The sequence below is a fragment of the Ceratotherium simum genome, chromosome 18 (assembly GCF_057802395.1).
Source record: "Ceratotherium simum simum isolate JZ-2026a chromosome 18, ASM5780239v1, whole genome shotgun sequence".
Lineage (NCBI taxonomy): Eukaryota > Metazoa > Chordata > Mammalia > Perissodactyla > Rhinocerotidae > Ceratotherium > Ceratotherium simum.
This window is the reverse complement of record NC_141917.1, coordinates 40,174,086-40,189,599: the sequence shown is the minus strand read 5'-3', so window position 1 is coordinate 40,189,599 and position 15,514 is coordinate 40,174,086. Positions and strand designations below refer to the sequence as shown.

At 36.8% G+C, this 15,514-nt stretch overlaps 1 protein-coding gene across 1 annotated transcript in view; it reads right to left on the bottom strand.

Annotated features, from left to right (window-relative positions):
• Window positions 1-1,266: 1,266 nt before the first annotated feature.
• Window positions 1,267-15,514, bottom strand: part of ITGA1 (integrin subunit alpha 1) — a 158,281-nt gene continuing 144,033 nt past the window's right edge. Inside the window, exons 28-29 of the mRNA XM_004422799.3 lie at window positions 13,590-13,706; window positions 1,267-7,847 (exon numbers count right to left, since the gene is read on the bottom strand). Coding sequence (XP_004422856.1) covers window positions 7,803-7,847; window positions 13,590-13,706 — 162 coding nt within the window. The 3' untranslated portion in view covers window positions 1,267-7,802. The remainder of the gene's footprint in view (window positions 7,848-13,589; window positions 13,707-15,514) is intronic.

The following is a 15,514-nucleotide window of genomic DNA, read 5'->3' as shown; positions in this document are numbered from 1 at the left end:
TCTTCTTAACGATCACTTTTTAGTTAAAATTCTTCCTGACATCTTCCTATGATTATCACATTAATTTTATAATCAAAGTAAACAAAGGATAAGAAAGCAAACATTGTGCCTGTGCTCTAGACTTACAAATAATAAATCCTGATGTATGACATTTATTTTATAGTGAATATGTATATCCAGAATGTTTCTAGTACCTCCACTGCATTCTCATCCTGGGTGAAGGGTGAAGTGGGAGCAGAACTACTTATCTCATAGTAGGAGAGAAAAGACAGGGCACTGGGTACATGTGCTGACACAAATTAGGTACAGGACCTTATAAATAACCTCTGCATAACTCAGTCTGATTCTTCTGTAAAAATACCTCCCTCACTCACTCTATGGCATAATTTGAGGATGAAATCTTTTACAAGATGAATATGTGTTATTACTACTAAAACTTCCTCTTGTATTTTCTTCTAGTCCTTATATATTAAATAATTTTATTTCTGTAAACTATAGATTGAATAGAGAAAATAACTTTTTTTTTTTTACTTCTTAGTACTTTTTTTGTTTCACTTTATGTGGTCCAATCTATTATTATACAGTAGATAATTTATTATTAAAATGTCTCGTTAGGAGAAGATAGGTAGTAATATGGATTCTGTGGCTTTTGTCTCAAGTTTGCAAAAGATTAATTGCATTGCTATATTGTGTACAGGAAACACCACAGACAGACTTAATTTGCTTTTTGTTTTTTCCTTTTAGAGCATCAAAGTGAAAACCTACTAAGGAGCTAAAAAAAAGTTGGAGTTGTGGAAGAAATATTAATCTTGGATAAAATTCATGTACTTAAAATTACAGCAGTCACATTCTTCTTTGAAATAGTCATTTTTTTATTTAACATATTAGACAGGATGCTCATTTACCTTGACGTAAAATACACAGCTGATGCACAAGATAAGATAGAATTATACAAAAATACCAAAACTCTGACCTCAAATTGGTGTACAGGATGCACCATACACAGGACATTCAAAACACTCTTTTACTCTCTCAGCTATTTCTAATTATATCAGTTTAAATGACTGTTACCTAATAACTGATTTCTTTAAAAAAATGGGTTTAAATTAGACACCTGGTAAATTACTAGAGTCAACAAAGGTTGCGCTTCTTTGCTCTTGGATGTGATCAAAACATTTTCTTCTAATGAATTTGTCCAATAAAAGTCTCGTAGAAATGCACATACCCCTTAAGCTATTCATTTTAATGAGTTTATTCTGAGGCAAATAAAAAAACAAGCAACGCAATATACTTTATGTTAGACCGTGCAGAAAAGTTTATTGGAGTATCTATGGTACATGTTTCAGGGCAGTAGTTATTATATACAATATTTTTTCTTTTTAATAAAATGGATACAATTCTTTACAATGTCCGTTAACACTTTTACAACCTCACAGTAGTAATACACAGTACAGCATTCTCCTTAGAGGCCAATGTTTCCTAATAAGGAAGGCAGAGAGGAGGCTGTTGCATCCTGAATAAGGGCAGGGAGTGTCAGAATTAAACACTAAGTATTGTTGTGTGTGAAATGGTTCTAGTATGAAGAAGATCTGAGCTGTTGTTGCTTCAAATGATTGTTTTTACTTGAGCCCAAAGTGAGTTAAACTCCAGGAAATTAGCCCTGGTTAATAGACAAATAAAAATATACGTTTACTCTATTTAGTCAGTTTATATGTGCAAAGTACATGTGTTAGTATTGTGGGCGGGTATGATGTGGTCTAAGGGAGCTTATAGTATTTTCAGGAGTAAGGGTATAGACATAAAAGATAAATAGCTTAATTTCAAAAGCCACCATTACATTCTATGTGGTGGCTCCCTTCTGCTGGGCAACTCTGTGGATGAAAGGAACAATCATGTCACTCACTTTTCCCCATCCAATCTCTTTCCACCTCTGAAAGAATGGGGGTGGGGACAGGGATTGTCAGCAGGGTATTGTTCAAGAGGACACTTGGCTTACATTCTGTGTCATTTGGAAGATTTCTTTTTATAATTTTGTCCCCAGTCTATACACATGGAACTGAAATAAACTGAAATAAAAGATTAAACATTGAGTCTCAGTCTTTTGTAGACGACCTCCTAAAATTCCAGACTTAGTCTTTTTTTTATAAAGACTTGACTTGAAATATGGTAAGATTAAACATAATTATAGTTATGAGTGTCACTGGTCCTGCGTTTATTGCTGTGATTTTCATGAGGTGTTAGATGATTAAAGGATTTCCAAGTCTCAACTTGCCAACAAAGAACATGCTACCATTCAAAGTCCTGCAAGGAGCACAAGGCTTAGATGAATGGTCTTGCCAACGAGGCCCCAAGTCAAAAACAGAACATCACCACTGTGCAGCTGAGAAGAGAAGAAACCAACTGGAAGGTGGAAGGCAGAGAGATCCCGCAAATGGGCTGTAGCTCCTGCTGCCCAATCCCAAAATGATTGAAATTCCCAGTCTGTGGTGGGAGGAAATTGCAAGGAAGTCTTTATGTAAAGTTCTGAACTCATTAGCTACAGAGGAAAGGTTTTGATATACTTAAAAAAGAAAAGAAAAAAGAAAGCTGATCTTATATAGCAGGGAGTCCAAAATTAGAAGTGATAACTCATCCTTGCATATTTTTTGGTATGGTAAAATTTTAGCAAGAAGTGCTTATGCATGTGTCTGATGTGGGAGGGCTGATCCTGGGATGTAGTGGATTCACGAGTTAAGCTCAGGCTCTTTATAGGGGCAGAAGGATCCATTCTCATCAATTAAGAACTGGACCTCTGGGGTGCCAGATGTTGTAGGAATAATGGGGCTGGGGCCTAAGAGCCTACACATACTCCTTTATATTTCCCCAAGGTTGATGGTTAAAGGCTATTACTTGGAATTTCTAAATTCAAAGTTAAATTTTAATATAAGGATCAAAGATACTGACTTGTTCAGATTACAATGTTAAGTATATTTTATTGTTCTGCATAAGATGTTACAACAGTGCTTCCCACTCGGGAAATGGCAGCATTTGTAATGTACTGCAGAGTTAGCATCTAGTGGTGGTTTCAGAAGTTCTGTGTAGGAGGGATTTAGGGTCAGTAATCTGATTGGAAGGGGTTGCCCAGTGGACTTACCACGAAGCTGTGTTTGCATTAAAAACTCTGTTGTTTACAGTTAAATTATTTATTTTAATTAAAAAATAGCATCAGTGTAAGCATTTTAAAGCCCTTCTTTTAATTTTTCGGATTATCATTTCCATGGGTGAGGACAGGGATTGTGGGGTGCTGATGGAGACCCACGGAAGGGCTACACCCTGCCAGGTCCCCCATTGGCACAGTTGCTGATGGTGTCCCATAAAGGTTTGTAAATCTCTTAAAGATGTTCCATCTCTGAAGTACACTGCATTTTGTCCCTATTACATTATACCATGTGATCTGTTTACAGTGCCACAGAACCGAGGGCTGAAATCCTGTATAAATGATCAACTTACTGAAGCTAGTATTCACACCAAACAGAGCACATGTTTGAAGCAGATTTTTCTCCAGTAGTCTTCTCGAAAATCTCCCTTGGGGGAGAAGACTAATGGAGGGGGACTCGAGAAGTGTTGAAAATAAACGAAGGGTACCTAGGATACTACTTTTAAAAAACTGATTTACCAGAAGCCTCTTTATTTGAGCAATAATGTGACTGCACCTGGCACAGGAACCTTGCTCTGAGCCTGGGTCTTCCCTAGTTTTCTCAATGCTGTGCAATGCAAGACAGTTAATTCACACGGAGCAGATTACAACGCGTTTGACAAAGACATTCTCCTGTATGAAAGCACACCGCCTGAAAGCTGGTGGGGCAGCCACTCACACTGTGCAAGCTGTGGCCCTTCGGGGGATGCCCAGGGAAAGTACGGCCACAGCTTCTCACAGCCTCTACTACAACCCAGCTTTACTCAAGCACGAGGCAACCACCTTTTACTTTTGGTGCAAATATTTGTTTTCCAATTGAGCCTAGACGTTGGTTTGCTAAAAGGAAAAGACGATACGTATACATGTATGCATTTATAGGTAAAATTATTACAGTTGAGTAAGCACCAAATTTTGTACAACTATCTCCCCCCAGAAGCTTCACGACAAGCACACTTATGGCAGAAAATATTCAGATATTAAATTGCCCATGAATCTAGTGCTCAGAGAAAATAAGTGAACAAATCAGATCATTGAAGCTCAAATTGGATCACAGAAATTACAAATATTTACAGAGAAGGACCTTTCACAGTATCGCTCCAAGGCTCTGGATTCCTAGAGAAAGTGAAACAGCTTCTCTGTGGCTGTGTAGGTCTGATTTTCACTGTGTGGCATCCTGTATATCTTCCTACTTTCAACTCGTTTCTTCTCCTGTAAGTTCACATCATTTTATTAATATTAAAGGAAGGCTATAATATTAGAAATTGAAATTGAAGAATGGGGAACTAGGTAGCATTATGTCTACTGGGCTTGAGATCAGCATTTTAAGCAAAATTTGAAATATGATTATATTGTATGTGTTTGCATATGTATATATATATATATATATATACACACAACATGTTATATTTCTATCTATCTATCATCTACTATCTATCTATCTATTTATCTATCTAATCATCTATCACCTATCATTGTCATCTAATCTATCTCAATGGGCTGAAGCCAGCTCATGCTGGTTCATGAGAGCTGACAGATAAATTTTCAGGAATTTTGCAAGCTACTTTGGGTTACGTTGATAGCTTGAAAATGGCCATGGGAAGAATATTTACACCACGGAAACCGGCAAATGATATAAATTAGGGATTTTTTTCCTCCTAGAGAGCCAGTTGTTAAACAATTTACCAACATACAATTGTAGGTTTGGTCTGGAAAGAGGCTTCAGATATTGTTCGGTTCACAGTGGAAACAATAATCAATTTTAAAAAATATCAAAGTTAAAAAAAAAAAGAAAGTTTTTGGCAATTTAATTTAGCCAATGAGCTCATAGTCTAAAATATCACTCACTTTTCTTACTAAACGTTTTAAAATAAAATAATAGAGTTTAGTATATTTCTTAATCATTGACTACGTTTTAGAAGACTTGCACAAAGCCAATTTGGGACATCTGTTGACTTATTATTTGAATCAAAGCCTCTGCATTTATGTTTGTTAGATAGTTGCAGAACTGTAACCTAAAGTTAAATATTAGTGAAAATGAAAACTATATGAAAAGTGGATGAATCAAACTTTTCTTGTTGGTGGAGCTTTTGTGTGTTTATTTTTTGTAAACTCTGTCATTTGGTGTTATTGAGGTATTTTATGTTCAATTTGTGTCCCTGCATATGTGTGTGTGTGTGTACATATATGTTTATACACATGTGTGCACATAGACGCACAGACACATACACACATAAACCTCAACAATTATAATATTAGGGAAATGGCATATCTGGTTCATTAAATATTCTACATAAAAACCAGGAATGACTTATGCTAAAAATTGTGACAGGCTTATAAGTAGCTATTTGATCTAGCCAAACAGCTCTTCCTCTCTTTTTGAAAAAAGTTCAAAATGCCATCATTTCTATTTTTCCCCTTTGGGTTAACAACATTTTTACTTTAAATGTGCACACTTCAAGTTCAGTGAATGCTTTGCCTAGGGGTCACAGAGGCCAACTGGGAATTTAATTTTGTGTGTTAGATTTATTTCTAAGAATGTGCTAAGACTCCAGCACAGCTGCTGAATAGGTCTCCATGCACTGGAGTTGTGCAACATCGTGACTGAATAAGAGAGACTGGAGTTTTGTTGGGTAAAGAAAGAACAGGTGGAAAGAATGATTTCTGAACCTGGAAATAACAGCGAGAAGGAAGGAAATTCCAAAAGCAGACATTTCTGAACAATGACAGGCCAGCAGGAGGATACCAAATCTCTGGAAAGATTCAGCCCTTCTTCTAGCTATTGATGACCTCGGCACTCCCCAGGTGCATGGCTTTGACCATCAGGATCTTAGATGTAGATATGGAGAGCTATGACATAGGCTGACTCAGTCCTCAGATAATTCCTTGAAAGTTAGTTTAAAAAATTAAATCCATAGCATTTAATTTCTCCATTAATTTGCTACAGAGCCCAGGACTTTCTGGATAATTACAGGTTCTGGTCTTGTGTTTGTCAATCGGGTGGAGAGATGGAGTTGTTGCAGAAGTATCATCAAATTTTACAGCAGTAGTTCACACATGCAGCTACTATACATTCATTCATTGGTATTTTCCTAAGAAACGGAGTAACCTAGGAGCTTACGCTATGGTAGAGTCCAATGCACCGTCAGGATTACTTCAAGAACAAAGAAGCACATACAAAGGTGTTAACATCTTTCTGTTGGTGTGAGGTTTCACCTGAAATTCTTTAAAATACATTTCTGGTATTTAAATATTAATATGACACACTTGAAAAGCAGTGGCTTTTTGGTCAAACGCAATACTGAAATGGAATACTGCTTTTTCATAAAAATAAGAAATGTATTTGGAAAATTAAATACCTTTAAAAAATTAAAAACAAACATACTCTCACAGCTTGAGGGTTTGAATGAATCATGTACCAAGGAGTTGGGAAAACTCTTACTTTTGGTTACATCCTGGGACCCCTAACATTTAAAAGCTGCCCAGCAAAGATGACTTCAGCATTTCAGTGGCCTCGATCTACACTGCCATGTTCCATTCAGAAACCATTTTGGCATATCCCACAAACAGCTCAGCTTTTCATGACAAATCACTGCTATGCCACACAAAACTGTTGTGTTTTTTCAGTATAAAAGAGTTTTGAGTTTTAGAGCTCAATATCATGGGGCCGGCCCCGTGGCTTGACGGTTGGGTGTGCGCGCTCCGCTGCTGGTGGCCCGGGTTCGGATCCCGGGCGCGCACCAATGCACCACTTCTCCGGCCATGCTGGGGCCGCGTCCCACATGCAGCGGCTGGAAGGATGTGCAACTATGACATACAACTATCTACTGGGGCTTTGGGGGAAAAAAAAATTAAAAAAAAAAATTAAAAAAATTAGAGCTCAATAACAAAATTAAGCGTGTTCTGTAAAAGCTTAAATTAATCCATTCAGTGCACTTGCTTTTAAACAAGTCTATCTTGATTTTCCATCCCAGATAGAATTTCAGCTCAATTGCACCATTTTCCAAACACTTAGGAAAGAAAACTTTCCAGTATAGAATCCAACACAAAAGATGCTGAATATACCCTCTGTGATTTAATTCTATTTTCAGTCCATATTGTATATGGACTCTACCTGGAATTTTTTTCTCATTTGAATAGGGGGAAGTCATCTTTTTCAGGCAATTTCTTTCTTGGCATTTACAGATGTTGACTGTTATGTGGATATCCATCAGGAATCAATGGAAAAAACTTAATTTATATTGTTTAGAAAGTAAATGTTTCAATGAACATAAAAGTCTTTTTATGCATTCCTTAAATACTTTGAATGGTTATTTAATACATAAAGATATTTGTACAGGTTATTCTTCATCTTGAAAACACTTCATAATTTTGATTACTCAACAAAAATGAGTAATTATTTAAAAATATTTTTCATCATTTTATAAAATATATCTTTATGGTATTGATTTTGGATCTTGTTTGATCTGTCATTTTCCAAGTGATTAATCCCTGATGGATTACATACAGTTGGGTGGATTACATAAAGACTATGTCTTTAATTGTATTTATAAATTTCTTGTCACATATTTTAGGCAAACCTGAGGATAGGTCATTGAATAATTGTTATTTTTTTTTCTTGTAAAATATTTCATTTCTCCATTTTCTTCTTTAGTGGTCTTTTGAAGAATCCAATCTGTTGAGAAAATACCAAACATAACACAATTAATTGTTTGAGTTTAGGTAATAAATACTAATCTCCTTGAATAAAATTTAATTTAATAACACGTTAGCAATTCTGGGCATACAAATAATTAACATAATTGAGAGGTATTCTTTTCATTGACTTCATTTAAGTAATAATGAATGTCAAGAAATGACATTTATAAAAATGCTATTTCATTTTTAACTTGTTTGTTGGTTAAATATATCATGTCTCCCAATAAAAACTAGTACATGTGGTGAACTAAATTAAAGAGTTCTAGGAAAATATTTTAGGAGACGTAAAAATGGCAGTTAACTGGCACTGTCTCTACTTTGCCATCATCTTTTTTTCAGGGACTTGGCAGAGAAATTTCCATCAGATAACTGATGGTCATAAGTTGGGGTCATTGGCGTTGATGGTGAATCTGGCAGGTACACTATGGCTAAGGGGTTGGGGAGATTTCCGAGTTGTCTGGGTTAACTTTAAGTGTGTTAGAACATTTGTCTACATAGGCTGGACATGAAGAGCCTCTTAAAAACACCCTGTATCATTTGGATGTGAAAATTAAGTCATTGAAAATATGAAAAACTTCACATAGGGGTGATTGGGGGTCATTTTTCATTATGATTTGTGATTTGAGGCATCATAAAAATTATAAGTGCTTTATTTATTTATTTCCTATTATACAGAATAATAAAAATAAGTATGGGGCTGGAAGGGATATTTTTAATAAAGTAATCTAAAATGGGTATTTCTGGGGCAGCCCCAGTGGCCTAGTGGTTAAGTTTGGCACACTCTGCTTCAGCGGCCTGGGTTTGGTGTCTGGGTGCGGACCTACACCACTTGTCAGTGGCCATGCTGTGGTGGCGGCTCACATACAAAATAGAGGAAGATTGGTAACAGATGTTAGCTCAGGGTGACTCTTCCTCAGAAAAAAAAATAAAATAAAATAAAACGGGTATTTAAAATAAAGGAAATTAAGGGTCTTAGAGAGGCATTTTTTTAATCTGTGTATTTCTTTTTAATTGGCAAGTGAATTATAATAGTTCAAGCAAACACAATGAGTTAATTCTTTGAAAGTGTGGTCCCTTCATATCATATTAATCATGAAGTTATGGTAAATTATGCAAGGGAATTATATATTCTTAAATTAATTATCGAACAATTGAGGACTTGGAGGGGATAAATGGTCAAAAAATGCAGTTTTAAATCAAAGAAGATTTACTCAGGGCTTTATGTCTACCACCATGCCAGAATCTAGTTGGTGGTAGATGAGGAAAAGGTGACAACAGAACACATGAATATGAAAAAACAATAAATTTGTCTTCCATAGAATGCCAGTTCTCCCACATGTCTCAGGCCTGTTCCTTTGAGCCAATTATGAAAGTTCTGGATTCACAAACCATTAGGTGCCTTAACTTGTGCCTGCTTGTCCTCAGTTGAAGATCAATCAGACTAGGCTTCCACAAAAGCCAGTGGTGCATTATAAAACTTTTCTCTTTCCTGCCCGGCCAGCTCTTGATCTTCTATCCTTCCTCTCTCAGGTCTCTTTCCTTCTTTTCAACTTTCCTTTGCTTTCACACATTAAATGTGTTATTTTATTTTATCTTTTTATTTTCTGGTGAGGAAGATTCACTCTGAGCTAACATCTGCCACCAATCTTCCTCTTTTTTTGCTTGAGGAAGATTAGCCCTGAGCTAACATCTGTGCCCATCTTTCTCTATTTCATATGTGGGTCGCCACCACAACATGGCTTGACAAGTAGTGTAGGTCCACGCCTGGGATCCAAACCCGTGAACCCCAGGCCGCTGAAGCAGAGTGCGCCAGACTTAACCACTATGCCACAGGGCTGGCCCCTAAATGTGCTATTTTAAAACTTACCTTCTGTTATCTAAATTTTTCCATCCAACCAGTTCTATTAACATTGAGTTTTCAGTGGAAGTTGGAGTAGAGATTAGGAACATATAGTTCATAGCTTCAGACTAGACAAGGCCAATACTAGCCAAAATTTGAAACAAGTCAACTCCAGACTTTCCTTACAGCATTCACTTTCCTTCTTTTTCTTTCTCTATTTGCATAATGATCTTATTTATGCTCCCCTACTTCAAAACCCTATGGCAGAGGGTCTGATTAAACAGCCCCTGGTAGAAAGCATGTGCTTAGTGATGATAATCAAAATAAATGTGGAATGAATTAATTCATACTAATGTGTAAAAGGCTAAAAAATGGTGAGGTGAAGAGCCAGCCCTGATGGCCTAATGGTTAAATTTTGGCACGCTGTGCTTCAGCAGCCTGGGTTTAGTTCCTGGGCGTGGAACCACACCACTTGTCTGTCAGTAGCCATGCTGTGGTGGCGGCTCACATAGAAGAACCAGAAGGACTTACAACTAGAATATACAACTATGTACTGGGGCTTTGGGGAGGAAAAAAAAAGAGAGGAAGATTGGCAACAGATATTAGCTCAAGGTGAATCTTTCCCAGCAAAAAAAAAAAAAAAGGAAAAAAATAGCGAGGTGTTATTCCCTATCCACACCCCCCAAGGGTATGCACATTGGATGAGGAACAAAGCTTTAGGATTAACAAGTAAATCATAAGTGGTGGAACTTTAGGCATCAGTATGAGATCAAGTTAAGGGAGAGGAATGTTCTGCTCTCTCAGGGTTCTGCTGTGGGCCGAGTCTCATTCTACTCTATTGGTTACACCGGCCTGACTGGGCTTCTCCCTTAGCATGTGGTACCATATTTCAGGACATGTTTCTCAATCTATTTAAATCCATGTCCCCTACAAGGCTTCTCCCCTGAACATTAAAGATATTAAATAGCTAGTAAGATTTTGTCAAGCTTTAATTTCTGCCATGTGTACTACTAAGATGAAGACATAAAGACTGTGTCTTTTAAAATGGAATCACAGCGGGTGCCTTGCGTAAAGTCTCAGACTGGGAATTCCTACGAACCCCCAGAGTGGTGGGATTTGGGAAAAGGAGGAAGAAGGGATAGTCCTGAGGTGTCTAATTAGTCCAGATCTAATTAGTATGAAAAGACGCCTGGAGATGAGAGTAGATTTCTGAGCCTACTGCAGATTACACACATGCTTCAGCGAGGTTCAACATGGCTTTAAAGCAGGAGGCAATTAATCTTTTTGGTATAACAGAGCTGCTGAAAGTCTGAATCCAACCAAGGACTCGCATTCCAAAATCAAATATTTTTATACTTTTCAGAGAGTTCATGACCCTCTTGAACAAAACCTAATTCCTGGAGCTCCAGAGTAAAAAGCCTGCCCCATAGCCTGCAGCAGTGGGATGTATTGGGAAAAGGATGGGCATTGCAGAGAGATCATTGCTTCCATCCAGTCCCTTGCCAGCTGGTAATCTTGGGAGAGTTACTTAACCCTTTCTCTTTGCTTCAGTGTCCTCAAGTGAAAATGTAGTTGAAATACTTAGTTGAAAATGTTATATGGATAACAGAGTGAATAAAAGCAAGAGAGAACCTAGAGCGATGGGGTTAATAGTGCTGGCACTGAAGGGAAATGACCCAGATTCAGATCCTTACTCTGAACCTGACAACTCATGTGGCCTTGGGAACATATTTAACTTTTCTATGCCTCAGCTTCTTCCTTTACAAAATGAGGTTCATAATAGTGTCTTCATCTTAGGGTTGATGTTAATATTAAAGTGAAAAAGCTTAAAACAGTTCCTGGCATATAGTAAGCACTCAGTCAGTGCTTGTTCCCTTCCCTCCTGCCACGGAATCACAGCTCTGATTGCTGGATCTCCCACTGAAGTGGCTGAACTAACTATACCTATGGGCAGGACAGTCCAAAGGTTGTTAAATGACCTTCCTTTGGGCCTGAAAAGAAGATCTAAGAAGGCATTAAAATGTATCAACAAAACATTTACTGGAAGGAAGAATGTGTTTATTTTGATATTTATGCTTTTTCAGACCGATGATCAAAAAACAGGTGGATGAAACTTGTTTTAAACATAGGTATGTAGCCAGAGAGAATCTATCCAAATATCAGCTCTGGCTTTCCTTTTCTCATGTCAGCAGTGTCCTCCAACTACATGGGCAAGTGCAGTGCTCAGAATAGAAGACCATACTGAAAGAAATCAACAGTAACATGCCTTCTCTATTAGAGATGCATATAAATGAAGAAACCACATTCTGTATTTCAAGCACAACCTTGACACCACTAAGCCAGGCCTTGGGTACCACAGTGTGGCAAAGCCCGGTATTACAGACAGAGCACTGATAGCCCGGGAAAGCAGGAAGAAGAGCTGGAGTTTTGAGATGGGGGAGAATTCTGTCTTAAAGACTTTGCTGGAGAAAAGCTATGGATTCTATTTACTGACTTACATCTTTACGTGGCTTTGTTCATCTTCTCCTCTGCGAGTAACTCCCCCAAAGAGAAAGTTAGTCAGTATGAGTCAGAAAGGGTAGGAACAGTTGGTAATTTGGTGGGAGAGAAATTTGTTATTTAAACTATTTGATTAAAAGACAGTTCTGGGCCGGCCCTGTGGCTTAGCAGTTGAGTGCGCATGCTCCACTACTGGTGGCCCGGGTTCAGATCCCGGGGGCGCACTGATGCACCGCTTCTCTGGCCATGCTGAGGCCGCATCCCACATACAGCAACTGGAAGGATGTGCAACTATGACATACAACTATCTACTGGGACTTTGGGGGAAAAAAAGGAGGAGGATTGGCAATAGATGTTAGCTCAGAGCCTGTCTTCCTCAGCAAAAAGAGGAGGATTAGCATGGATGTTAGCTCAGGGCTTATCTGCCTCACAAAAAAAAAAAAAAAAAAAAGATAGTTCTGTTGCTCAGGTGTTAGAAAAATGAATATGTAGCCATAATCTGTATTTTTAACATTGGTTATCTATTTAACAAAACAATAGGAAAATACAGGGTCATATTATGCTAGAATAAATGCCAGTTTGATATTTAGTTGGAAAAACATTAAATTCAACTTTTCTTTTGGATTTTATTCTCTATTAAATTTATCCTAAAAGCTATCATCTCACTTTGGCTTAATTTGAAAGTGATACCGCTAAGGGTTTGAAAAATCTTGCATACCTCAGTTTAAGCAAAACATCTATGTAAATATATACATTTAACTGACAGAAAATAGATGGTTTCTCAGTTTTACAAGAGGATTTGAAATAGGAGTCCATGAAACTATAAGATTTTCCTTTCATCAACTTATTAATAAATCTCTCATCTCTCACTCAGGCCCACAACTATTGCATAAAATTTGGTATATATGTTTATATATTAAAGAAGTATTTGATTTTTAAGATACATAGAGATGTGTGATTAGAATAAGGCTTATCTTAATCACGATTCCATTGCTTATATATTCTTAAATTGACATAGGTATTCCTTCTTTTCTTTTTCTATAAAAGAGAGTTTTCATTCTTCTCTGCTTATAAAAGTAATGCATAATTAATTTAAACTTTCCAATTTATAGATATATAAAGGTCCCCTATAATTCCAACCTCTAGAGAGAGCCTCCATGAGTTTTGGATATGTTCATTTTTTTTTTCACAAAAATGGGATCAAGTTGTACACAATGTTTGAGACATGCATTTTTCTTTTTTCTTTTTGTCTTGGTCATCATTTCAGTGTTTTTCATTGCTGTATGATACTGTTTTACACAACATGAATAAATCATAATTTATTTCACCAATTTGTTGTCGATGATTGAAAGAGAAAGTTAAAGGAACTTTGGTGCTTACCTTCCACAGCGCTAATATGAGCAGCATTAACAGCAATAATCCAGCAAAAGCACTTAACAGGATAACCCATAATGGCACTCTTCCCGGTAGCCCATCTTTGGATATTTGAATAGCAAGCTGAAAATTATTAAGCAAGATTGTCAACATTGATAAACACCTATTACAACTCCCGGTACATATAGTTCTTTCTGGCTATAATTTTCTACCAAACAGTGTACTTAATCTCATTATTATATACTGAGAAAACATTGAGTTTATATTTAAAAATGCCCTTCATCTATTCTAAATCTCTATCTATGTCAAATTTATTATTACCAAAAAAATTTATAATCTTATCCTTCAGAAACTTATACATACAACTGTCTGAATCAGAATGCTCAAGGGAGGGGTGAATTTAACTCTGGGAGAACCAAAAGTACTGTATGTTTTAATGATTTATTAATAGACTTTAGTGCATTATCACAATAGCATAGGTTTAGGCTGAAATGGCACAGGTTGTTGACATAAAAACCTGAGTAGGTCTTCTTATTCTAATTCTAATGGGTTTTATTTTTTTTGTTTGTTTACAAATTGAGGTATAATTTTCATATAGTAAAATGCACAAACTTCAAGTGTACAGATAAATGATTTTTTGCATATATTCACCCCCAATGTGCTTTTTATTATACTACCCTGTCTCTTCCAGGTAATTCACTCTTAGTCAGCATCTATAAATTAGGTCTTAACTCAAGTAAAACTTTGAAGTGGACAGCATTTAGTGCTCCAGCTACTCAAGCTTTCTCAATGCAACTTGTCTGCTCTGTGTCTCATCCTTTAGGTTTCTGAGAAAAAAACTAATTCAGGGTAACTATGAATGACTGATAATAGCTCAAGGTTCTGTATTTGCCTTTAACAGGGAACATCTCCATTCCTTGACCTAGAGGGAAGATTAGGGGTAAAAAAGGAAATTAACAGGGGAGATATACGCATGCAGTGCACTGATCCAAGCCCTTCAACCCCTCAAATCATTCTCGGTAGGTCACAGCTGATGCATCGGGAAGACAGAGCTGGCAGGAGTATAGATATATATACAGAATCAGACCTTTCTTCTTTTTTTTCGTTTGGTGAGGAAGATTGCCCTGAGCTAACATCTGTTGACAATCTTCCTCTTTTTTTTTTTTCTTGAGGAAGATTGTCCCTGAGCCAACATCTGTGCCGATCTTCTTCCACTTTGCATGTGGGACGCTGCCACAGCATGGCCTGATGAATGGTGGTCTACGCCCAAGATCTGAACCCGCAAACCCCGGGCCGCTGAAATGGAGCACGCAAACTCAACCACTATGTCACCAGGCTGATCCCAGAATAAGACCTTTTAAGACGGATTTTAAACCCATCTAAAACAATTCCCTGAACTTACAGATACAGAAACCGAGGTCTGGATGGGATCAGTGACTTCCCTAAAATCACACAATTACAAAATGATCACTTTTAGTAATTTTAACAATTTAGGTACAATTTTCTTTTAGGATAAAATGTAGAATAAATAGCTCCATGGAGAATTTTAAGCTAACATTTAGGGGAAATAAAGTTAAGTATAAAATTTTAACAAAACACATTTAAGAATCAAGTGTATTCTTTTCCAATACAACATATACTCACATATTTCAGGTGCTTACTGGTGAAATTTTGGCTTTTCTGTATGTGAAACAACTTTGCATTTATCAGGCTAAGTGCTCTTTATTAAGTAAGCAAACATTATATGCATATATTTTGCACATATTATATGCATTATATGCATATATTCTTTAAAGGCGAGTTACCTATCCGAGGTCATTGACATCGAAATAATTTGAAATACACATTAATTTGAAATAAGAAAATTTAAAACAATATCTGAATGTTAGGTAGCTTCCAAATAGAATTTTATGACTCATAATGTCCACATG